The sequence below is a fragment of the Platalea leucorodia genome (genome assembly GCF_965183815.1).
Source record: "Platalea leucorodia genome assembly, chromosome: 1".
Classification (NCBI taxonomy): domain Eukaryota; kingdom Metazoa; phylum Chordata; class Aves; order Pelecaniformes; family Threskiornithidae; genus Platalea; species Platalea leucorodia.
This window is the reverse complement of record NC_138823.1, coordinates 135,977,716-136,003,613: the sequence shown is the minus strand read 5'-3', so window position 1 is coordinate 136,003,613 and position 25,898 is coordinate 135,977,716. Positions and strand designations below refer to the sequence as shown.

Sequence of the window (25,898 nt, the reverse complement as noted above, 5' to 3'; positions counted from 1 at the left end):
ATCTGTACCACAACCCACTTACCTTCTTGGAAACAGGAAGATAAGCACAAAACCAGTCCAGCAAACTATTACAGCACATGAAACAGGCCAAGTTGGCTTTCAGAAGCTTCACCTAACCTGCAGGGCTGCTGTTGTCCTTGCCACAACCACCCAGATCACAAACTCAGCCAAAATGCATCTGGGGGCATTTCTGGATGAAAACTCAGATTTCTTTTCAGTGCAATATTTGATGAAAAAGGGAAAAACTTGGGGAGGTGTGCATGCCTAATCCTTAGCCAGAGAGATATGGCTAAGAGTCACTTCCAGATCTTACCATGTAGAAGTGGCTAGAATGATCCAAGGCCTTTATTCAGCTCCTCACACATGCTGGACGAGCTGAGATTTCCCTTATTTTAAGGAACTATTCTTTACTCCTTTGATCTGCTGCAGGAAGGAGAAATCTGAGTGACTAAACAGATACATCTTTACTAAAGGCTGCTTCATTTTCCAAAGTCATATTATTTTCTCAGATGAAGCATACAGATTTTAATTAGCCTCAAATCAACAGCAGTGTCATATATGTAGTTTCTCTAAATTTAAAGGAGGTACATTTTATAGACATTACATAAAAATGATCTCAGCAACCATTTAAGTACAGGAAGCTACGCTCAAAATTTGTTTCCAGGATAACCTAATTCTACCTAAAAAAAGGTGAGGTAAAAATTACTGTATGTGTAGACTTCCAGAAACTAAAAAATGTGGGATTAAATCACCTTTTCAAAAAGCATTAAATACTAGTTGCATTAGGCACAGCTGGCTCTGTTAGTACAACACAGAAATGCTGCAAAGAAGAAAAGGAGATTATAAATTAAGTTTCTGTCTATGATTTATGTATTTCAGTTGGTTAAGTTGCGTCCTTCCTAGTGAATCAAATGAATCATCTAAATCACTTAAATTGAGACTGGGAAATGACAGAGTTTCTCCTCTTACCAGTGCTTTCCCCCCACCAAACACTACATCTTGTTAGGACACAGAATTCAAGTATTTGCTAACAATACATTAGTTCCCCATTCAACACAGAAAACAATTAACAACTTGGCTGAGAAGGTTGTAACTTTCTATGGGACCAATAATGCCATAAGCTATGGAAACATCGTATGTTTCTGATAGTTATCCATTACTACAGAGTTGAAAAAGGAATAATGCATTGTGTAACTATTTTCTGTACAGCAGCAAAACCACACTTGATTTCTTCACACATTCAGAAAAGTTCAGGGCTACTGAACAGATTCTGATCTTCACAATACTGTAGCTCTTCAAATGTTATTTTCTTTTAAAATTGCTATGTAACACCCCTACAATTCATTAATATGTATTCTTACATTGACATTAAGTCAGAGTCTCCTAAACTACAGAACTCATTCCATCAATGGAATAAAAATCATGTCAAGATGGTAACATGTCATCAGTTCTTTATTCTGCTTTTGCACAAGCATCTGACAAGACAGCAGGAGCCCAACAAAGTATCAAGCATACAATGAAAGCAGAACCTCTGAGAACACAGGCACAGGTTGACTTCAGATGACCCAGTGCATAAATATGAATCAAAAATGGTCTGTTACTGATGCAGCCTTTACAGATGGCTAAAATCAGTCTTTGAGTATAACAAAGACGACAGTGATCATGTGTAAAATATTCCATATGTGGCAAAACCAGAGGAGATAATAAGAAAACATAAAAAGATAATTGCTTCTAAGAGAAAAAGAACAAAGAAAGGACAGAGCAGAACCGCTCCAGCATTGCTGTCGCCGTTCAAGTATCCCACACCAGATCAGCCTATTTATCCACCTAAGTCCTCCTTCACCTTCAGGGGAGAAAAAGAAGTGTTTTTTGGTTTGCCACCCACTGCGTTTTGCTAATGCAACTGAACAAACATACACAAAACATTTTATTTTGCTATCTAACCGGGTGAAAGAACAGTGTGTGTATAGGTGCATGTTTTCTGCTCCAGCCTTCCAATAGAGTAACACTGATAACCACAGCACTGAGTCTGAGTGAACTTAGAGACAGGAACAGACTGAGCATAATATGTAGTGTTTTCTGTCTGGGGGTATTATTTTGAATGATTGTGTATGTGAGTAAGAGTTCATGAGACTGAGTAGCACTGTACATCTGTATTGGCATGTACGCTTTGCTCAGATTCTTGCTAAAGCTGAGAATAAAGTAATGATGTTAGACAGCTTCCAGAAACCAGCTTTTAAGAATGCCGTTTTGATTCAGTCCTTTCAAAGAAATAAACTATACTTTCAAATCTAGTTTGTTAACTAGAGAAAGAGTCTTTGACTGTATCTGCCTTTTTCTTTTAACTCTCAATAGCAGAACTGACAAGTTCCCCCCCCCCCCCCCGTCTTTCTGATTTTTTTTTCTTGTAAGCACTTTTCTTTTTAGTTATGTTGTTTAAAATGCAATGTTGGCAATGAGATATTGCTAGAGGCTTTGGACTGATGCCTTCTGAAGCTTCCACTTTTCCCAACTTTTACTAGCAATAAAGAATTTGTTTCTAGAAATTTTAATTACAAAATTACCCCAAAAACATAAATGGAATTTAATTGGTTACAAAGTAATATTTTCACATAATCAAGGGATTGTTTGGGAGATTTAAGGCATAATTTATTAGTTCTGGATAAGGTGCACATTTTGATTCCTACAGGCAAATAACAAACTGATTAGTAAGTGTAATAAAGCAGTTTATTTGTCTGACAATTGGCAGCTAGAAGTGCAATAACTTACTTGATCAATTGCCATTTTAAAGAACATTAAAGCTTCTCATAATGATGCTATCTATATGGTATGCAGATGAACAACAATACAGCATTACCCCTATTACACTAGTGACTTAATATGATGTTTCTGCCAGGTTTTGTACCTTTCCACATAATGCAAAAGGAAGTAATTACTTTTTGTACTGAAAGATTGAAGAATTGACTCCCTTTCAGATATGCAAAGAATTCGACTATAGGAAGAACTAAAGATGATAGCTTCTCTCGATCAAATTTTTTCTGATGTTCAAAACCATGCATGTCAATTTTGAGAAAGAGCCTTAGCTTTCCAGTCATCTAGTTCTTTAGAATTCTGTAGTTGTCAAGTGAAGATAGCCACCTCTCTCTGGCAGGAAGCTTTTCCAATTTGTTAAATAAAATTAAGTTCTTCTCATGTTCCTTAATTCGATTACTTTGTCAGGTAACATCAATAGCTAACAACTTTTGGGAGTCCAGTTCTCTGATGGCCTAGCCTCACTCAATTCAGTGGATCTAAGCCACCACAGGAAGCCACCACAGAGCCAACAAATACCATGCACATTTCAGACAGACATTATACAATGGAAAAGACTGTGACAAATGTATAAGACCACCTTTTTGAGATCAAATGATACTTCAGTGATCTAGGTAAGGAAATATTTACCAGTCAGAAGTTCAGATGAACTAGAGTACACTGCCTTCAGAAGGTCAATGGAGATTGCCTTGGTTCCCTACTGTTTTACTGAAAATGTCTCAGACCCAAATAAAAAGAAAACGAGGAAAAAATATTACATTAAAATCACACAAGTTTCAAGAAAAAGCGAACGAGTTAAAAAACTCAAACACAAAGAAAAATGAGATATGATATGCCATAACATGCAAAGACATCTAAACACAAACACATTCAGAAAACAGTTATTCTCATTGCAACTCAACATCAATACAATTAACCCCATTCTTCTAATCCTCTCAAAGAATCACATTTAAAACAGATTTACAAAGGGGATCTATTTTAAAGTCTTTGGCAGAGAATCAATTCTAGAATGCTATTTTGTGCTATACGAGAAAGGTCAAAAACCTTGTTAAAATTCTAACAGAATTTAAGTTTTAATGACTGGAAACTTACGCTCTGTATCACTGAAAACTATAGAGCAGAGTTTCTATTTTATTGCCATTTCTCATTAAGCCAATCTACAGAAGTACAGGCTTACTAGTAAGAAGTAAAATATATTTAGATTTCTAACATAATGTTCTGAGAGACCTTACATAATTTAATTTTCATAATAAATATTTTAACAAGTTGTACATTCCCCTTCTACACTATGAGCTTTCAAAAAAAGGTGGAGGAGTGCTAACGGAATACCACAATTCATTCTTTGGACTCTCTATTCCACTGTCAAAGTTGCAAATCATCTGTCAATTAGCTTATCTTTTACCTCATTTCCTGAAAAAGACAAGCAGTGGTAGATTTTCCTAGCTTTCTAATACCCAAACAATCTGCTGCCACTAATGACTTCTACCTCAAATCATCTCCTTGAAGTAGGGAAGCATTCTACTATCTTATTAATGGACAACTGAAGTACAAGGTAAAGAGAGAAAATTGTACAAACAAGCCTGTGGCTAAGTCGTGATTTCTTACATCTCTATCTTAGCCAGTTTATCCACCAGTTCCTCTTGTTGCTAGTGCACGCCTTTAATAACTCTACCATTCTACTTGCATAACACAACTTCTACCAACTCTTCCCTTTCACATACCACTTACTTTCTCAGAAATCTTTCCAGTTCCTGTGAATATTCCCAGTCCTCAGATGCAGTGATGACCAGGAGGATCTACAACCTATGGCTGGAGGCTTCCCACTTCCCCTTTTTCCCAGCAGTTTGCAATGCTTACAGATTCTAGAAAAATTTAGCATTAATAGAGAGACAGCTCTCTTGCCACTTATTCCAGGTTTGCATATAAGTTTGTGATGAAAACACATTAAGTTTGTGTGTCAACCAATGCAGTACTCTCTTTGGCTATTACTAGTAATCACCGAACTACTTTAGCATTAGGTGAGAATTCTGCATGGAAAAAAAGGAAAATTATCATTATGTAATCTACCTTTCAGCTAACAAATTACTGATTAATTCAATCTCTTACTCATAGTCTCTATGGCAATAACTATTCCCCGTAGCAAATAATGCCTGCAGCATTTAAAAATGTCTCCCTCCCCCATCTGAACTCTCTGCACAATAGGGATTCTAAATCTGTTCTACTTAAAAATCAACATAATAATTAATGTAATTGCTAGGAAAATCCTTATTTATCATGATTTTACACTGTACAGTATAAAGCACGTTGCAGAGTTGCATTGCTGTATAGTACATACCCCATGTTCTTTAGCAGCCATAACCACTTTTGAAAGGATATCTTCTTCAACAAACGGCCTCACAGCATCATGGATAATCACTACTTCTGGTTTCTGGAGCAGACGGTTGGAAAATTCATTCTCTGTAAATACTTTCAGTCCATTGAAAATTGACCGGTGACGAGTTATTCCACCTTTTACTATTGTAACTCTTTTGTGGCCATATTTTTCATTAATAGACTTCATTGTTTCAATATTTTCAGGAGAGACCACCACAATAATGTCGGATATCCAACTTATCCTAGAAGAAACAGTACAAAAGGAGAAAGTAGACATGAATGCCTAAATAAAAGTACAGATTTCTCCATGAAACAAAGAAATTCATATCAAAAGAAATTCAAGATGGTTAAATAAAGCATCTCTCAATATACTCAAGTCTACTTTTCTGTGTGTGTATTAGCACTCCACCCCTAAAGGGAGAACTACATGAGAGGATCTCTACCAATACATGGATGTCAACCAAAGTAACTGGAATTCTGGGAAGGGACTTGCTTCCAACAACCAGTTTGAGGAGGAAAAAAAAAAAACAAACCTTCTGATAACCCTTTGAAAAGTCTTCAAAACATTTCTTACTCCAGCCTCATTCCTAGCTTCAAACGTAACTTCTAAATCAACCACCTACAGTCTGTTATTTTAGTTTTCTCTAAATTCAGTCTCCAATAAATTGTAAATCCTGGGACCTGGAATACTCCATGTTCTACTGTGCAATACACTGTCTACAAGTGAATAAGAGGAGCAACAAAAACTCTGAAACAAAGATCACTATCAAGACAGTTTCCTGGTTTCAGCCAGGATAGAGTTAATTTTCTTCCTAGTAGCTGGTACAGTGCTGTGTTTTGGATTTAGGGTGAGAATAATATTGGTAACACACTGATGTTTTAGTTGTTGCTAAGTAGTGCTCACACCGGTCAAGGCCTTTTCAGCTTCCCATGCTCTGCCCGGTGCACAAGAAGCTGGGGGGGGGCACAGCCAGGGGGGCTGACCCAGCCTGGCCACAGGGCTGTCCCATACTGTATGATGTCATGCTCAGGATATAAACTGGGGGCAGCTGGCTGGGGGGCAGCGATCGCTGCTCAGGGACAGGCTGGGCATCGGTCGGCAGGTGGCAAGTGGTTGCTCGTCTCTCTTTTTTTTGTTGTTTTCCTTTTCGCTACAATTTTTTATTATTATTTTATTTTATCCCAATTATTAAACTGTTCTTATCTCAATCCGCAAGTTTTCTTACTTTTGCCCTTCTGATTCTCTCCCCCGTCCCAGCAGGGGGGGAGTGAACAAGCGGCTGGGTGGTGCTTAGTTGCTGAGTGGGGTTAAACAATGACAGTCCTTTTTGGCACCCAACATGGAGCTGAAAGGGTTCCAGATAATGACATGTTTGATTGGAATGTGCTAGATCAAATTTATAGCTGTCATTGCTATTTAGCTATTAATTGACAGATTCCTGTGCTTGCCATTGGGCTTACTTGCCTTACTGTATATTAGAGTCCAGTGGTCGTTCATGGCTGCTTTTTGCTTCTGCTGCTTGCTGTACTGCTTGTCATCTGACTCTGCTGTGCCTGGGACCATTTTGATAACAGCAACGGCCATGTGCCTGTTTCTGTGCTGCTGTACTGGACAGGCTGGAACTCCAGTATGAACTCAAGTCAAAGGGACTGTGACCTGTGGATGAGTCCCCGCGGGAGAAGTACACCCCAAAGCCTCTGTGGCCATTAGTAAGTCCACACCAGAGCAGGAATTACTATAGCAGGAACCACCTGAACCAATGGAGGACAAGCCTTACAAGAAGCAGTGCAAGTGCAGCAGTGACCCAGCCTGAGCTGGCTTTGGTGCCCAGTAACTCCACACAACACACCACCTCTCCTGTCCTGAGTGACCACCATAACAGATGGAGCCCAAACTCATGGACTAAATGAACTCAATGGACATTTGTGGATATTTAACAGACTTTTCACAGGGGTGGTCCATAGACTTAAGGTAATGACAGCTGTGTATTGTATCAAAGAATAGGAAGCAGGGTGGTGGTTAATAAGGGTGTATTGGATAGTGTGGGACGCAATGATGATGTAAATGGTATGGAACAAGGGATGGAGAATGTGCTTGTTTTGGCTGGGATAGAGTTAATTTTCTTCATAGTAGCTAGTATGGGGCTGAGTTTTGGATTTGTGCTGAAAACAGTGTTGATAATGCAGAGATGTTTTTGTTATTGCTGAGCAGTGCTTACACAGAGTCAAGGCCTTTTCTGCTTCTCACCCTACCCTACCAGCAAGTAGGCTGGGGGTGGGCAAGAAGCTGGGAGGGCACACAGCTGACCAAAGTGATATTCCAAAGCTGACCCCAACTGACCAAAGTGATATTCCACACCATGTGACATCTTGCTCAGCATATAAAGACAGAGGAAGAAGAAGGAAAGGGGGGATGTTTGGAGTTGTGGCATTTGATGACAGCAGATTTTTTTAGCATAACAGACAAGAAACTCATCAGATAGATAAGCAATGATTACAAAAAACAATTTACTATTTACTACGGTAAAATTACTTATGCTTAGCCTACACATCCAACTAGGAAGGGGGAGAGACAAGTATGGTATATTCTCTCAACTAAAACTAGTAAAGCTATTGAAACTAATTCTGCAGACACAAGACACACTAAGGTATAAAAACTTCCAGTTAGAAAAATAAGAGTAAGAAACTCACATTTCAAATACACAGGCTCAAGGTATTGGTTTCTGCAATAACACATGAGAAGGCATTGCCTAGGAAATATCCTTACTCCAAAAGCAAAGTCATCTGTGATACAAACCACTCCCTGAGAACTATGTGAAACAACAGAGCATCTTCCACCTCTGTATGTTTTTTTTGTAATTAATAGAACTCCATGGAAACTTATTTCAATGGTTTTTAAAGTAACTATTAAAAATAAAATAAATGGAAGTGCTATTAGCATTCTTCAAAAGAAAAATATTTGTCCTTATGTTCTTTTAATTATTAACAAAGGCAGAAAATACAGCCAAACCAACATATTCTCAGCATTTTTTAAGTATTGAAGTTGTTCAAATGTAAAATCTGAAGTCATATGGTTTCAAGTTTCATTTCAACTTGTCACTCACCACAGGTTCATCAAAAGGTTTTCAAATCTCTCAAATGAGTCCTGGCATAGTCTTATATTTAGCCACAAAACTTAGCACCTCTGCATGACTTCAGCTCAGAACTAGGGCAAACTAATTGGATTCATCTCTGTTCTTCTTTTCAATATTGAGAGTCAGCAAAATTCAAGAAGAGTTATTTCACACTAAATAAGAGTTCTGCACTTCTATTCGCAGAAAGACTATAGCCTTACACAGTTCCCAGAAACAGTGGACAGTCTGCACATTCACTAGTGACTGTGTAAGAAGAGCACTGACATCTCCCGTTCTGGAGTCAAATGAAACAGATTATGAGGCAATGGGTAGTACACAGCATCTTCTGAGAAGAAGGGAAGAGAACAGAAGTACTGGCCAGCCTATGATAAATCTCTGCACAGGGAGGGCAGAATGGCTCAAGGCCTCCAGTGGTACAATACACCGAAAAGTGACAGGATGCGGTCACAGCTCCACCCTGTGTCTGGATAAACACATTTATACACTTGAGTATGTCCTCCTTAAACTCATTCTGGACTAATGTTCTATAATTAGAACTGGGATTTAGAGATGCAACCTATTCATATAAGAGTATAAAGGTATCCTCTAGATTGATTAGGTACAAGAACATCTTGGGCTTTGAAGCCTAACATGTCCCACCAAAACTCATGAAAAGTACTAATTCAGTAAAGTATGCTACAAGTTCTCACAAACGAGAACTGTGCACCACACAGGTGCTTACTCTTTTAAAGATCTGCTTATGGAAATGTTGCGAAGTGTTTTAATGAAGTAGAAAGATATCGCTATACGCTCAGTCTGGCAGTACATGGATCTTTTTTCTTCTCCTTCCTCAACTTGTCACACCCTTTTCTTCAGAAAGATTTCATTCTGAAAGAATGACCTGCTCAAAAACAGTTTTAAAATAATAAACACCCTTTCCATTTTATAACTGTAATATTAGATCAAGATAATGCAAGCTTCAGAATCAGCACAAGGCATGAAAAACATCAGAATTCTATACTCCAATGTGCTTTAACAAGCACTGAATACAGAACTCTAGCGCTTCCATACAACGTATGCTGTAGTTCTAAAGTGGAAAATCAGGTCTGATCAAATGAAAGAAAAGTAACAACCCCAGTTATAATCACTTTACAACTGCCTTGGGAGGACCTCAATGTTAGTAGAAGGAAAATAATGAGGCAGAAAAGGACTAAAAGTTTGTTTCCTGCGACTGTCCTCGTCATCATCTACAGACAGACAGACCAGCTGCCTAGTAGAAAATAGTACTGTTTCACTGAATTTCAAACAAAAGTACATACATTTATATTGGCTGAGCTAGAACTGAAAGTAAAGGAGCTCATTAACTCAGCAACAGATTAATCTATTACATGACTTCACATCACAGACTGCTGAGGAAATGAAATAACTGATGAGTTATGCTCTGAGACTGTATCACCTAAATGGCATGCTCAAGCACAAATGTGACTGAGGTTTAACCCTCTATCAGTTCACTCACATACAAACCAGTGCTGAGCCTGAAATCTGACATAAGGCTTAAACACTCACACTGTTTCTTGCAACTCTTACTCAGACTACCAACAACCTATTTAACATATAACCTACTGAAATCAGCAGTTTTATCAGCAAAACAAGGACAGAATCAGGCAGTCACTGCTGAGATGGCTTTAGTAGTGTAAGATAGGATCTTTCACCGCCACAGAAACTCTTCAGAGGTACAAGATAAATCATTATATTACATATATATGTAATATATTATATTACTTTTGCCAATATTATGCAAGCACCAAATGAGAAAAAGAACTGTCAAGAACAAAATGCATTTGCAGAATACAAGCATAACTTCCTTTTGCTCCATACCAGCTTTGTTATGACTTTATTGATACAGGAAAAAAAAAAATATGAATGCATATGTATCTTTTACAGTATAAAAATGGAAGCAGGGAGCTTCTAAGCTTTTAAGTTCCACAGGTACATTAAGGAAGTTTTGAGCATCTCATGTACAGAAACCATCCATTTTTTCCTGAAAGTAAATGTTCCTTATTAGTCAGACAAGACAACAGAGATACCTTCATAAAGTTAAAACAATTGGATTGTTTGTAATGATTATTTTTAGCTCATAAGCAATTTCAAGAATAAGCTAGTGATAACTGGACAAAAAGAACGATCACAATAGATATATTTAACAAAACGGTAACTGTGTGACCTGTAGAGCCAGTGAGCATGCATCAGCCAATGGGGAAAAATACTTGGCAAATAAACTACACAAGACACTTCCAAAGAGGCCATTCTTTGGAAGCTTCTCCCAGGTGATTTTTTTTTTTTTTTTATATATATCAGGCCACCTGTTTCAAGAGACTACATTACAGTAAACAGAGTAAACAAAGCTGTCTGAAACCTTTACAGAAAATTTTTCTTCTGCCAGTAAACATATTAACTCTGCTTTCCTCTTTCATAACTTCTCACTGTACTTTCAACAACTGGTGAAATATGAGCACAGCAAGAATAGCAACAGCTTATTTGCCCCACAGTGATTTTAAAATCAACCTTTACCTTAGCCTGTTTTCCTCTCTATAGCTTTAGTAAAATATGTGTACGCATGTGCGCACAGAGCTGAGATTCTTCCCTGTCTCAGAAAAGGAACTGGAAAGGTTCTACTCTAAACAAACATGCACAAAAAAAAAATTAAGGAAGAACCCTAGTAGTTTGTACAGAAGCAAAAAGGAGAAATGCCATTCTAGTTCTGTTGAACTTGAGGCAAAAGCCTTGCATAGTTCAACAAAACCAGAAACAAATCCAATGGGAAAAACAGACTTTTAAGTTCTCTAACACACTTTAATTTTACCCCCAAGGTAGGGCCTGACCTTCCTATCAGCACCACTGTACTGGCAATAAAACCCAATCATTTATCCTCACCCTATTTTTTCCTCACTTCCTCTTCCTAAGGGCATCATCTTTGATTATTATTGGCAGGCCAACATTCTACACGCTGTCATCCTATGCAACAGGATGCGCTGCTTATTCATTCATGTCTGCTCTTGTCTTGTCTGCCAGTTTTTCCACATCAATATTTAAGAGTCTCACTACTTTCAGCTGAACAGCGTAAAAATCTTTTTCTCCTGATTTTTAAAAAGCATATGCAAAACAGCTGCAAATTCTTGATTTGCTCATGTATTTCTGTTTATATGTTGCTATGTTTTTTCCAGATTAAAAAAAAGCTCAAAAACAGCTGCAGTAGCTGAGATAACCAACAGAAGTTATTACAGGCTAATGAGTCAATGACTCATTCAATTACAGCAGGTAAACAATAGACATCAGAAGACAGTATCAAGCTAAACACAGCAAATCTGCTACTTCTGGGTGATAGATTATGTGACAAACTGCACTTCCTGAATATTACTTTTTTGTGCATACATTCACACCAAGTAAGAACAAGGTACCTCCTCTGCAGTTTCAGAGTCAGAAGTAAGAGTGTCGAGATGAAAATGAAAGCCATTCTGAGCTTTAGAGTTCATCTGTTTCCAATTCCCCATACACATACATACCGGCCAACACTCCCATTCAGTGCAGAGGTGGCACAAAGCTCTCCCTGTGAAAGCACTGGCACCAGTTATTGCACTCCTAAAGTTAAGCAAAAGCACTAGGTTATTACTCTCACAATCAGCTTGGGATCATGTGCCTCGTTGGACGGTACAATCAGAATTCAACCTTCTAATTTTTTGCAGCTTTAGGACATAAATATAATATGTTGCTCAAAGAACTGTCATTTTCCCAGAGCCTACTGGCAGCAAAAGTGAAAGATTTTTTTTTTTTAAATGAATAATGTTTTATTTTCCTATGAACATCATTTCTTTCCCAAACCTCACTGTTCTCTTTTCCAGGTCTCCAACACACTGAGTGAGGATATTATTCTTCTCTGCAGATTCCCATGACATTCTGGCAAAAATTACAGCTGTGACAAGCTTTGGATCGGAGGCTTTGCTTACTGATGTGTTTAGCTTTGTGACTGGCTGCTGTTGAAAATTAAATAAAGAAAACAAGCAATATTTCTTTCATAAAGTAACAAGTGACCTGAGGGAAGCCTCTCTGGGTGGGAATGGAAAAAGAGTCCCAATTTTGATGTTGTACAAGTTTCCATGAGTTAAGAACTTTGGGAGATGTTGGCAATTCCATTTCTTTTCACCACCCTCCACTCCTCCCCATTTATTCTCCCTAAAATCTAAAGGTTTGTTTTTCTACAAGTTACTGCAAAACATCCAGAATACATCTGACACTCCACTCCTACCTGCAGTGTTTCAAGTGACACTAGATATAAGACTTACATTATGTTAACATTTGACAATAACACATGAACTGTCAGTCACATGCCTAGAACTCAACAGTCTTATGAAAAGGAAAAACCTGACTGCTAAAATATCCCATTACTTAAATTCTTTGCTCCAACGTAAACAAAGAAAAGTTACACATGCAGCCTCATGCTATGTGAGCTATCAGCTTCTAGCCCAGTAACTCCATCTTAAACAAAGCCAAGGGGACATTTCAGCTTCCTGCTGTGGCAGGGCATTCCACCATGGACTATAATGGCGAAGCATAACGCAGCACTGTAGGCCCCCCGAGTTCATCCCACTATGAAGACTGGATCTTTTTTCGAGGCCTCTGGACACTATAAAGACCACCTCCAATGGCTATGGCAGAACAGATCTTTTTTCAAGGCTTCTGGATAGTGTTATGACTGTCTCCAGCGGCCATGGTAGGCTTGTAGCTCACCAAACCAGCCGCTGCAGCTACGGAAACCCTCGAGCTTCGAGGCTGAGGGCCTCGAACAGATCTCCAGCAGCAATGGAAAGCAACACAGCTTCAAGGCATCAGCAGCGCTGGGGAGAGAGGGGAGCCGCCCGGGATGGCGGTGACAGAGCCGGGCTGGGACGGGGGAGAGCGCCCAGCCCCAGGCCGGGACCCCTCCCCAGGTGAGCCTGCCCAGTCACAGCTCCGAGCACAACCGCTCTGCACCAGGCCTGCCTCTTCCCCGCCACCCTGCCGCCTGCTGCACATGCTGACCGGGCGGGGAGGGAAGCAGGTCCCACCGAGACGCCAAACCAACCCCTCCGAGGGGCGGCCGCGCCGGGGGCGCCCAGGGCCTGAGGCGAGGGCGGCGGGCGGCTGCCAGCGGCTTTCTGGCGACTGGGGGCGCGGCGAGGGCCGGCGAGAGCCGGCGGCCGGGCCTCAAGCGGCGGGGGGCCGGAGGGGAAGGCCCGCAAGGCGCGGAAGGGGAGCCGAGCGGCGCCTGCCTCGTTACCTCTCCATCGCCCGCACCGTGTAGCTGACGAGTGGCCTCCCTTGCACGGCGCAGAACTGCTTGGGGGTGGCGCCACCCAGGCGCTCCCCGCTCCCGCCCGCCGGCAGCACAGCCGCCACCGCCGTAACGGCGGGCCTGGCGTCGCGGCTCCCGCTGCTGGCCTCCATCTGCGCGGGGCGCCGCGGCTGCTCCGCTCCTCGCCCCCCGGCAGCAGGAACGCGGCCGGGACGGCGCAACCGCCCGCCCGCCCGCCTATTTGCCCGCGACGTCCGCAATCCAAAGAATCCAGCGCCCGCCCGCTCGCCTGCCCCCAGCGGGGACTGGGCCCTACTCCTCGCCTACCCCGCGCCACGCGAGGCTACGCGAGGCCCCGCAGAGGCGTGCGGGCCCCGGCGCGGCCGGGCAGCCCCGCGGCCTACGCATAGAGCCCGGAGGGGGCGCCCACCCGCCTGGGGCACCCCGGTGGGGGGACAGCGGGCACACAGTAGCACAACCGGTATACGGCAGCCATCGGCCCTTTAAATGCCCGGCGCGCGGTGGTTCCCCACAGCGCATGCGCGGGCGGGCCGGGCTGCTCCCGCCCGCGCCGAGCCGGGGTGGGTGGTGCCGGTCGCGGGGAGCGCGCGCGGCCGAGGGGCCGTTGGGGGCTGCGTCCGCGCGGGGTGGGGCGGGGGCCCTGCGGCGGGAGGCCCGCGGGCTGGGCCAGGCGAGGAGCCGCTGTGCGGGGCGAGGAGCCGCTGCCTCAGCGCGGCCCATGGCGGGCTCCGCTGGCCGGGGCGGGATGCCTTGTCTCAGTGAGGAAATCAGTACCTTGCGTTTGGAGCCGGGTGGAAGGCGGGGCGAACCGCGGCCCTGTGTCTCCATGCGCGCCCCGGCCGTGAGAGGACTGCTTCTCCACAGGCTGGCTGGGGACGCCTGCCAGAATCTGGTGTATGTTGCCCTTAATCCTAGGAGGGAGAGGTTGAAATAGCAGCAGTCAGTTCACTGGGAGAAGCTGGGGGGTTGCCGCTTATCTTACGGTGTTACTATAGGCAGCGGCTGAGACAGGTTGATGGGAAAATGCCCAGGGCTGATACCCATTAGGTGGCAGAGGAGGCACAGGCCGGGGAGGAGGGGGCTTTGCTAAGCGTGACATCAGGTCACACATTCATAATCAGCAAAATAGGTTGATATATCTGGCTTCACTGAACATCTTAGGCTGTAACCTGAGTGTATTTAAATACTATTGCTACATCCTCTCCACATTTGAAAGTTCTGGGCATCTTGCTGTAAAGATAGCCTTGCAAATATGAAAGAACTGCTTTGAGCTTGCTGCTTATCAGGGAGCAGTAAGGGCCAGCCACTCCAGAAGGGAAGGGGAGCCTGGAGCAGAGCACAATACCAAGGCAGGCGAGAACACTAGCAACAAGGAGCCAGGATGCTAAGCATGAGTCAGGGTCAGGATTGGGCCCTTGGGGTCCGGTATAGTCCAGTGATCACCCAGCAAGGTCTCAGTGAGGCGGCAGGTCCCAGGGCAAGCCAGGAAGCTGAGCCAGTGGGTGCAGGTCAAGGTCAGGGAGGCACCAGACCAGGTGCAGACGTAGGGGGCCAACAGTAAGGGCTCTGCTTAAAAGTTGCTCTCAAGGGAAAAGTAGGAAAGGAGGGTCAGGCTCTTGCTTCTAGCTTTCTTCATAACAGCTCTTATTAGTGGAAGAGCTGCCTTTGGACTTTGCGGGCTAAACTCCTTAACTCAGCCAGCTAAACTTCTTGAAGGTGGATGAACTCAGGGCCTTAACGCTGTCTTCTTTGATGTCATTTTTAGGAAAAAATCAGTGTCTTGTATACAGGCTGTCCTAAAATGACCAAAGGCTTTAGAGTGTGCAGGATTTTTTGATCTAGTCTATATCTTTGAGAACCTAACTTACAGCTTTTCAGGTTTCTCTTAGTTGTGTTAAGAGGAACCTAACTAGAGCATGTGTAGAGACTACTGAGGAGTAGATCTGATCAAAAAAGCAGCATGGAAAGAAGTTTCTTATGTCCCAGCTGGGCTGCTTTGCCAGTGCCAGCTGTGGACTGCAGTAAAATGATCATATGGGATCACAGAGGTATCATAAGTACGAGTTATACAACAGGAGTGAAGTGATCCCTGCTAGCAAAGGCAGAGTTTACAGATATCCTTGATACTTGCAATAGCAGGAAAGTCCTGGAAAATTGGACAGTACAGTGGAGGACATAGGCACTTTACAGGCAGACGGTTAAGACAATGAACAGAAATCGCATCAGCTCGTACCATGCAGTGAAACATGAGGGGGACTGATGGCAAACAAAGGAATACATTTTCAATGAAAACATACGGATGTGCCTTCTAGATAATGATGTCTCCAAAAGCTTCTGTAAGGAACAAGTGTTTTATCATGGGCATTGAAGGAAACAGGCATGTAAAAAAGAGGAAAGAATATGAGTTGTACAGATTGCTGAAAAATTTCTGGAATAGAGACCCTTTTCACCAGTGAAAGCATTAGCTGGAAGTTGAACTGCCTTCCTCCTGACAAGTGTTGATCTTGTCTTCAGGACTGTTTATCATGTGGGATTTTTTTTTTTAGAAAATCCGTTGGCTCAGAAACTGTGTTTACCTGTTTCTTTTCAGCGGGTCTTATATTTTCTTTTCTTGGAAAGTATTTCTCTACACCTAATTCCTGATTGATGACACATATTTGTCTGTTGTCTCTTTTCAGGACTTCCAAGTTTGCCCAGACTCTTCCCCTCTGTGCAGATTGCCATCCATTCAGCATCACTTCTTTGTTACCAGATGCCCCAAATGAATTTTTCTTCTTAAGGTAGGCACCTCCAGCCTCCACAATCATGTTGGATCGCATAGGTTAGATTATTCTGAGTTTTTCTTGCAGCAGTTCTATAAAAACACATTCATGGAGGGTCGTTCTGCAACCTTCCCACTTTTTCCTTTTTTTTCAGTGTAGCAGACATTCTGAATTCCTGACTCTGGTCTATGTACTTCCATTCATAAAGAGCACAGACATTAGTCTAGTCAACTCTAGCTGATTTTCCAGACTTTTTTCTTGTTTGCATTATTATAAGGACTAAAATAAGGTCTTTTTAGTTCCCGTGGCTCCTCCCACTGTTCATTGGTTCTGAGGGGTAGGTAAGTAGGACATTGCCAAACACAAACACAACCTTCAGAACTACTTTCCTCTTCCTTCTTGACATTATGGTTTTGCACTTCTTCCTCTACTCTAACAGTCTGTTGTGCCTAGTACCTTCTCTCTTGCCCAGCCAGTGTTTCCCTACTTCATTTCTTTCATGCATATTAATTTCTTCTGTGAAGGATAAAAAGGCAAGAGAGATTGAGGAAAGAGGATCACATGCCAAAATTGGTTCCATTCTTGTTCGGAAGCCCATTTTCCTTATTATGCTAGGTGGACGAGGCTTGATCTGTCCAGAAGAAATTATATTTGATTACAACTTTGATGGAAGCAGACTTCAGTGTCATCAAATACGTTGTATATTTATGGTGAGATTTGATGATCCAGCCAAACAGCACTTTGAAGCCAGTTTTGGCTGCACTTGAATGTCAGATGCTTCAGAAATTTTCATGCTTTCCACAGTCCCTGTGGAGTCAAAAGATTCTTGTCTTGTGTTGATAGCATCTGTTAGTTCTTCAGGAAGCCCTTTAGTATAGATTCTTGGGGTCTCAGTTAGACTCAGCTTGTTACTGCTATTTCTCCTCTTATTTTCTGTTTTCTTAGACAATGATGTGGAAGGAAGAGCATATTTAACATCATTATCAATTTATGCTGTGTCTTAGCATGAGTTAAGAAAATTGGGATTTTTGGTTTTACATCTTTTTAATATTAATTTGATAGTAACATGCAATGAAACACAGTGACATTTTGTGAATACATAATTTGCTTCAGTTCCATTCCATTTTGCATTCTTTATTGAATCAATTTAATAATTTGGTTACTGTGCATATATGTGCATGCTTATACATAAACGTTTGAAGCAGGGTAAAAAAGTAAATTCACACATATTGTGAGAACAATTTTACATTTTTTTTAAATTGGATAAAGAGGGACAGAGGCAACATTTTTGCCTCAAAGCAAGTAAAGAGCAGACTAATCCATCATTTCTGTGCAGGGGTATAGCATCTGAAACCACAGTAGTAGTTTGCAATTATGCAGTAAATATGCCAATCATATGTTTGAAAAGAAAAGTGGGGTTTTTTTTCTTTTTTATTGAAGCAAGAAGATATGTACAAATTGGAATCAAATTACAGAAGTGAAATTCACCTGAAGATTAAACTGCTGGGAAAAAAAAATCCATTTGTTTCTATGACTGAAACTCATAATTGTGTTTCCAGAGAACATTAAGTTGTTGGAGTGGTAGTAATCATATTGCAAGGGTTTTGTGAAAAATGAGTAGAAGACTAAAATTTCTTAATTTAAAATTACAATTGAGTCTTCTGTAGATGTGGTATAAATTAACCGAGACATTGTTCCTTTTTCAAAGTTGTTTCTAAGCTCCTGAAACATTTTGTTTTTAATACAGGCAAAATAAGATGAATTTACCTTTTCTTGACCAGCAGCAAGGTTCGCTATTGTGTGTTTTAAAGGGAAATGCAGGCAATCGAGGAACATTTTGCAAATTAAAGTGAACTGTAAAAGCAAAATTACAAAAAAATACAATACTTCCTACTATGGAAGTGCAAGATCTATAAAAGACAACATAAAGCTGAAAATATTTAAAATCTGAGAGCCGTTCTTGCAGCTAACACGGTATCTGCAGCATTCTGAGCAGTGATGCAGGCTTTTAGCTAGAACCTTGTGTTTGCAGGATTATATTTCGCTAATTTTATCCAGATATATAAGTTATTACTTAAGTGGTGGCAAGCCATAAAATGAACTTCCAGAGCTGTAAGTAAGCAAGTGGAATGTCAGTTCTCTTTAGAGAGTTTTTCTGTTCAAGTAGGGTAGCAGTCTTGGCTCTCTTTAAGTCACCAATAACTGTCTCTAATTGTTGAAGTCACTGTTTACAGAGACAGACGGGTTCTTTGCATATCTAAAGAGATTAGAAAGTCCCCACAAGGACAGTATTTCAGGTTTTATCTTGCATGTCTGTTGCTATTTGTAGCAGTTTACACGAGATCTCAAAGTCTTTGGCTTCATCATAATTTCTACATCTATATATGAAAAAAAAAATTGAGAAAGCATAGTCTGGGTAGGCATTTTGTTTCCAGGTATTTTATTTCAGTTCTGATTGATCACTAGAAAAAATAATCGCGTGACGGTTTTCTTTTATGCTGTTCACAATCTTTTACTTGTTGTCTGCGACTGAGCCCTAATCGACCCTCCACATAGTCCTTTTGGACTGACTGACATCTTTGCTGTTTCAGTCTTTGTTGCACAGCAGCTGCCTCAGAGTATTTGCTCTGTGGTGACAGTGATTCCCAAGTCAATATCATGTCATAGGGAACATACAGCTTGAGGCAGTATAATAGATAGTGGAATGTTGAAAAAGGCAAAACTATTTTCCCTCCAAATCATAATTAACACCTTCGGGGAAATCTTATTTCATATTAGCATATTTTTATGTTTATATTTTTACAAATATGATTGCAAAGGGTTATTTCTTGCTCTGAGATTCTTTGATGAAAGCTGCTATAGATGTGTGGAATACTTACATGAAGTGTTGTGCTGTTGATTTTTTCCTATTGCTATGTGGAATTGAGATCAAAACAGCATGTATTCAGCAAGGGAGTTATGCACATGCATAACTTAAATGATGTAAATAGTTGACTATCAAATATCAAAGAGTGCTTACATGCCTAATATACAGTGTGCATAGAATCACCTATAGATCAGATCCCTAAGGGGAATTCTAAGTGCTATCGCCTTCATACACAGTTCTGCAAAATATTTCTGGTGTATGGTTTTGGGTTTTGACAAAATGGTGTAACGAGCTGTAAATTTTAGTTAATGTGGTAGAAGGGTTCCATGATTTTTAGTTTGTTAATAGTTGAAGTGTAAATAGAAAATATGAATGCTACAAATGTAAAGGAAATGTGGTCTCTGAACACAATGGAGTGGTTTCATACTTGCACATCATTGTAGGTAAGTGTTGAAAAACATACGTTGAGTTTCACCTGTTGTATCGTGTGTTCTATGTCACATCTTTCACATTGTTTTACATGGTTCTGGTAGATAAATTTCTTCTAGAGTCTATGAATACTTGATACACAGAGGAAGCATCTTGCTTATGTTCTGTGCAAGTGCTAGAGAAAAAAACTGACAGAGATTTCATTTGATGTTTGACACACATTTTAAAGCTTCACCCTAAAATGTTATATTCACCCTGGAGTGTTTATCCGTTCTCTACTCGATAATCCTTTAGGCTGTTTCTCTGGGGTATGGAAGGTTAGTTCAAGAGCTAATGAGTATTTTGTGTACACAAACTAAAAGAATTTAAAGATAAGAGAATTACCCCATAGTATCTAATCCAATAATTCATGAGAGTAAAAGTCCCTGACCGCAGGATTTTTTGTGAAGTTCAGAAAGGTTAAAGACTTGAAAAAAGTCTGCTGCTGCTTTGGGGAGTGCTTCGGCAAGTAGGTGAGGTGGAGGCCTTGTAATTTTTCATTAGAAATGATTGACTAGTCTTAAACACTTGGCTCCAGGAGGGTCTTCATAGGTTCCAGGTGTATTGGTCACATGTTAAGTAATGCCAAGGTTGGGTAGGCCTATCTGCTCAGGTTTAACATCACCATTTATTGTGCTGGTTTATATAGGAATTGTGTTTTAGGGTGTTTGACTGTCAGAGTGCATTGTATGGTGACCCTAACAAAGATTAAGACGTGGAAATTGAGGGACAGAAATCCCAGAGGCTGTTTTCCACTGTTACTGTGACTTAACAGCAGGCACCAGCCATTAGGATAGTGCCCTATCATCTCAGTAGAAAAAGAAATGTTTAATTTATTCTTTTTCTCCAGTCCAGTTGTGACTGGAGAAAGTTACCTCTGAGGAAAGACTAATGGTAGTTTCCTTTCCCCCAAATGATTCAAAGCAGAGATAGTCTATGAACTGGTTAAATATGTGGTATTAAGCCACAGATGCCAGTGATACAGAATGATGTAGTGAAAACTTAGAGAATACTTAAGAGCTGAAGTTAGATTTGGAATAGAGTTGGGATTTTCACTGCTCTGAAACTTTGGGTTTTTTTAAATTTTGGTGTGTGTGTATTATCATGCTGTGTTTTATTGCTTTACCATGTTCTGTGTTACCTCCATGGAATGTTTGTGAAGGAATGTGAAACAACTCACCAAACTTAAAGTGATGGAGAGAATCAAATAACACCAGTGAAAATTTGCAGATTTGGTATGAATAGGAGTACAAGCTTTACTATTTATTACTACACTGAATGTATTGCTTCTGCATCTCTTGTCACGTTAATAATGGTCCTTACCCTTAGAATGCCAGGAATGTTATTCGTTAGTCACATGTCTGAAGAACATAGATGAACTCAGTTTGCCAGAGTTCATATAGGAGGGATTCCATCCGTGTAAGTTTTTACTTAGCAAATGAAGACTGGTCCTAGCTATACCATCAGGGACTGAAATTGCAGCAGGTAAGACAAGATATTTTCCAACACAAAAATGGGATTTTGCCTTCATTGTGAATTAGTATGGTACACGTTAGACAAAACAATCACGTGGAGCTGGTTCATTTTTCTCCTCTTCTTTTCAATTTTTAGTCTTATGTTCTAACCTTTTCGGCATTATGCAAGGGAGGTGCCTTAAAATGCAGCCTGCCTTGTGGAAAGGTTTGTGAATCTTTTTTCGCTTTCTAAACAGTTGCTTTATAGTGAGCAAAGCCTGCAGGATGATAGTCCCTAAAAACAGGAGTCCCGTCCTAATTCTTTGCCTCATCCTTTGCTGGCTTGTCCAGTTCTAGCATGAAAATGTCAGATTGGAAAGGGTCAGTCCTTTGATCCTGTTCAGTTTTTAGAAAGATCAAGGTTACAGATTTTTCCCAACTGCAGCAATGTGGCTACCTGTCATCCAGCAATTATATAGAGACTTAGCATGTTTAACATATACCACTGAGCAACCATCAAAGGTTAACCATTTTCCGACATACTAATCTAGCTGGATGCAAACCAACTACTTAATGAAAAACGCTCTGTATCCTGTTACTGTTTTTTGGAGTAATGCAGTCCAACTCATCTTACTTTAAAAATTCTTCCTGACCCTTACCTGCGCCAGTACACTTGTGTTGCCTCATACATTGTTTTCTTCAGTACTAAACATTTCAGAAAATGGGTAAGTAATGCATCCTTTTTTTTGTGTGTGTGTGTGTGTCAGAACAGAATTGTGTGTGGGACAAGTAACCTAACTACTGGAAAGAAAAGAGCTTGGTCATTGAGACACTATGGGAAAGAGGATTTAGATTTTGCCAGAGCCAGAAGTTTCAAAGTGGAGGGCAGAAGCAGGCAGATCTGCAAGGGACTGCAGTATCTGAGTAGATAAAGAATACCACAAAGTACTGCATTCTTAAGTTAAGATTCAGACAGTGGCTTGAATGGTCTGTCTAATGAGAGCTTTTATGGAAGAAGTATGCAAAAAAGTATTTAATTAAGCAAATAAAAATGGAAATCCATCTTAATATTTACTTTATGCTTGGCAAAGGATGTTGCAAACATTTTCTTCTGGCGGAAGTGTCAAGATTCATAACTGATTACAAAAAGTTCAAAAGAAAATATGGGGACAATAATTGCAAAGCACCTAAAAGAGGTTTTGTGGATAACTCACTACCTATATTCTTAATGGTCTTATTCACAAAATTAGATTACTGTAATTTTATAAGGGTGTCCTGGTTTCGGCTGGGATAGAGTTGATTTTCTTCCTAGTAGCTGGTACAGTGCTGTGTTTTGGATTTAGGGTGAGAATAATATTGGTAACACACTGATGTTTTAGTTGTTGCTAAGTAGTGCTTACACCGGTCAAGGCCTTTTCAGCTTCCCATGCTCTGCCAGGTGCACAGGAAGCTGGGAGGGGGCACAGCCAGGGGGGCTGACCCAGCCTGGCCACAGGGATATCCCATACCATATGAGGTCATGCTCAGCATATAAACTGGGGGGAGTTGGCCAGGGGGCAGTGATCGCTGCTTGGGGACTGGCTGGGCATTGGTTGGCAGATGGTGTGCGGTTGCATCACTTGTTCTTCCTGGGTTTTGTTTCTCTCTCTTGTTATTTTCCTTTTCACTACAATTTTTATTATTTTTTATCATCATCATCATTATTATTATTATTTTGTTTTGGTTTATTTTATTTTTATTTCAATTATTAAACTGTTCTTATCTCAACCCACGAGTTTTCTTACTTTAGCTCTTCAGATTTTCTCACCCATCCCACTGATGGGGAGGGTGCGTGAGCAGCTGTATAGTGCTTGGCTGCTGACTGGGACTAAACCACGGCAGGTAACACTGAGAGGGAATTTACTGATAGATTTTATGAAGGTTGTAAGCAGGATTTTGAGCCAAATTCTTCAACAAGGAAGTCCAGGTGTGTGGTAGACTGGTAGCTTGCTGAGAAACCTGTATGTGAACCTTTTCAGGTTAGGCAGTATTCTTTCTCCTCAGAAAGAGGAGGCTGTCGTCACTCACCAGAAGATATGACCAATGCAGTGAAACGTGAGTTTTTGTGAAGATGTCAGATTCTGAAGTCTCCCTGACTTGCCCTGGTTCTATATGGAATGTGTGGATGGTACAGACACACTGTGCTGTGCATTCATCCCTTTGCATAGGAAGACAAGAGAGACAGTTAGAAATGGTTATCTATGATGTGAATTTAGACTTGGCAGTCTATTAAATCCCAAGGGTAGCATGTGCAGTAGCTAATGTTTGGCTTGGCAATCTGCAGACAGAACAAGTCTTTTGAAGTCTTGTGAAAAGTTGTGATGATCAGAAGAAAATGAAGGACATACAACACGTGCTGTCCTCCACATGTCATTTTGTTCCTTTTTTTTTGATCCATTTTCTCTTCTTTCTCCTCTTCTAGACACACCCAGATTCAGACATTTCAATATCTGAAAACAAAAGATGCAGTGCAGCGATACAACCTGTTCCCCACTGCTGTAAGCTGTTCTGGCTACCGTCCTAAAAATTGCAATAAAGATGTACAAAAGCAGAAGTTTCAGCAGGCTTTTTTAGTGGGAAAAAAAAAAAAAGCGAGTCATCCTTGCTAAAACCAAAATTTTTTGCAGCTTTACATTTTAGAAACACTCAGACCTCTGTTCTCCATCCCAGCTTAATGGCCATAGGGAATCTAAAAGAGCTTTCTTTAACCCATCCCAAAAATAAATGAATAAATAAATAAGTAAATAAATAAAATAATAATCTAACAAGCAACAGATGTTTAAACTTGCTTCAGCTGCAATTAAAACAAAGTCTTTGTGCTACAGAGTCTGTTTTAAAGCTCTGCACAGTCCCTCCATTTTGCAGTGCTGTTCTTGTGGCAGGGCTAGGCAAGTACTTTTCTCCTTAGGCCCTCTCCCTCAGCTCTCCACTGTTTCTTCAGTGAATGTGCCTGGTTAACCCTTCTTTAGCCCACTAAAGCATCAAACTTTACAGGCTGGTTTATGCTTTTCTAGGTGTCTTTCCAGTTTCCTCACTAAGTCACTTCTCAGTGGTGCTAACAAAACAAAACAAATGTGGAACTCGTAGGTCAAGTCAGAGCATGACTTTTCCTCTCAGTAGTCGAAATTAAAAAAGGATGCATCCAGTCATTCTAAAAAGAGATTTAAAATATTTCTGTATCAAAAAGTAAATGTGCTGTAGTAAGTATAGTTCAAAACAGCTAAGGGTTTAAACAATGAGACAATAATAGACTTGTGCAACTACTAAAATAGGGCAGGGGACAAGAAATAGACAAAGTGTTCAACAAAACATTTTTAGGTGATTTAATATTTTTTACTCAAGTAGATGGTAACAAAGGTCACTTTTTGGCAGCAGTTGTCTTTGGGATTTAGTAAACAGAGCTATATTATTGTTGCAGTGTATTCTGAGTTAGGCCTCTTTTCCATGGAGCTGAATTTTTTCATTTTCCTTTACATTCATAAAGTACCATATTCCATAAACAGGCCTGTTACAGTCAGCGGTCCTGATTTTCATTTATATTAGGACACCCTCTGTATTTCTTTTTGGTTGTATAGAGGCATTAAGAAGGCCTGAACTCCAGCTGCATAATGTAGCACTACGTCATTTGCTATAGTATGTTGTCGAACCAAAGTAAGTTAAGAAAAAATAAACTCCCGAAATGGAGTTACAGTCCAGTGTTTGCAGGGATTTTTCTCAGCAATTGGTAGAGACTAGTTATTTTCATGGCATGTAGTTTGATGAGCATTAATTAAGAATGAAGAGTATTTTCTTGTCATGGAAGTACTGAGGAAGGTAAATGTTTGAATATTAACTCGGTGGTAGGCAATATCACTTGTAAATCACACTTTTCTAGTGTGTCAGTCCACATAACTCATACGATGAGTGAGCTGAAAGGCTGGATGTCTTTCAGAAAGATGCATGGGCAGGCTTTTTGTTGTGGGGGCAATGTTCAGGCAAAATTAACAAATCCAGTGACAGAATGTCTGCTTAACTCATAAATCTCTAGAGAATTTTCAGTTTCAGCCTGGAGTGATGTTTATATGTATGTCAATGAACTTAAAATCAAAGCCCCTTGCCTGGCCTACGGGAAAGGAAATGCATCATGAGAATAGGATACCTTCCAACACTAAGGATTCCTTATAATTTTCCACTGAACACCTCCAGGTTAATACTGTAGCAACAAGACTCTCACAGTGGAATGTGTTGAACAGTCCTGTCTTGATTAATGCTGTACTTCTTCAGGAAGGATATAAAGGTCAAGGTTAGGAGGACTACAGTGATTTACTAGCAGAAATCTGTTAGGTATTTTGAAGGGTGTTATTCAAATGTCTGCTTTATTTCCAAATAAATGACTGCACTTGGATTGGGTGGTTTTGATTCCAAGGCTGCTGGAAAGGAGAAAGCAACAGATTTGTTACTGTTGCTAAAAAACTGAATAAACAAACTTCTCAAAGGGCCTTTCTAGTCTAGACTGCAAGTGTCAGGCTCTTCTGACTTCTGCAGTTGATAATGTCTTAATGACACATACTATCTACCACTGCCTCTACGAAGCATGCCTCTGAGTGCTACCATGCTATCAAAACAATCAGCATCTGGCTAAGTTTCTTTCTAGTGCTGTCTAAGGAAAATTGATTTCCATTC

The 25,898-nt window shown here is 40.6% G+C and overlaps 1 protein-coding gene across 1 annotated transcript in view; it reads right to left on the bottom strand.

Moving 5' to 3' along the window:
- Positions 1-13,778, bottom strand: part of CRPPA (CDP-L-ribitol pyrophosphorylase A) — a gene marked incomplete at its 5' end in the record, with an annotated part of 124,047 nt that extends 110,269 nt beyond the window's left edge. The window contains 2 exons of the mRNA XM_082306831.1: positions 5,147-5,426; positions 13,612-13,778. Of these exons, the coding sequence (XP_082162957.1) occupies positions 5,147-5,426; positions 13,612-13,778 (447 nt within the window). The remainder of the gene's footprint in view (positions 1-5,146; positions 5,427-13,611) is intronic.
- Positions 13,779-25,898: the final 12,120 nt, after the last annotated feature.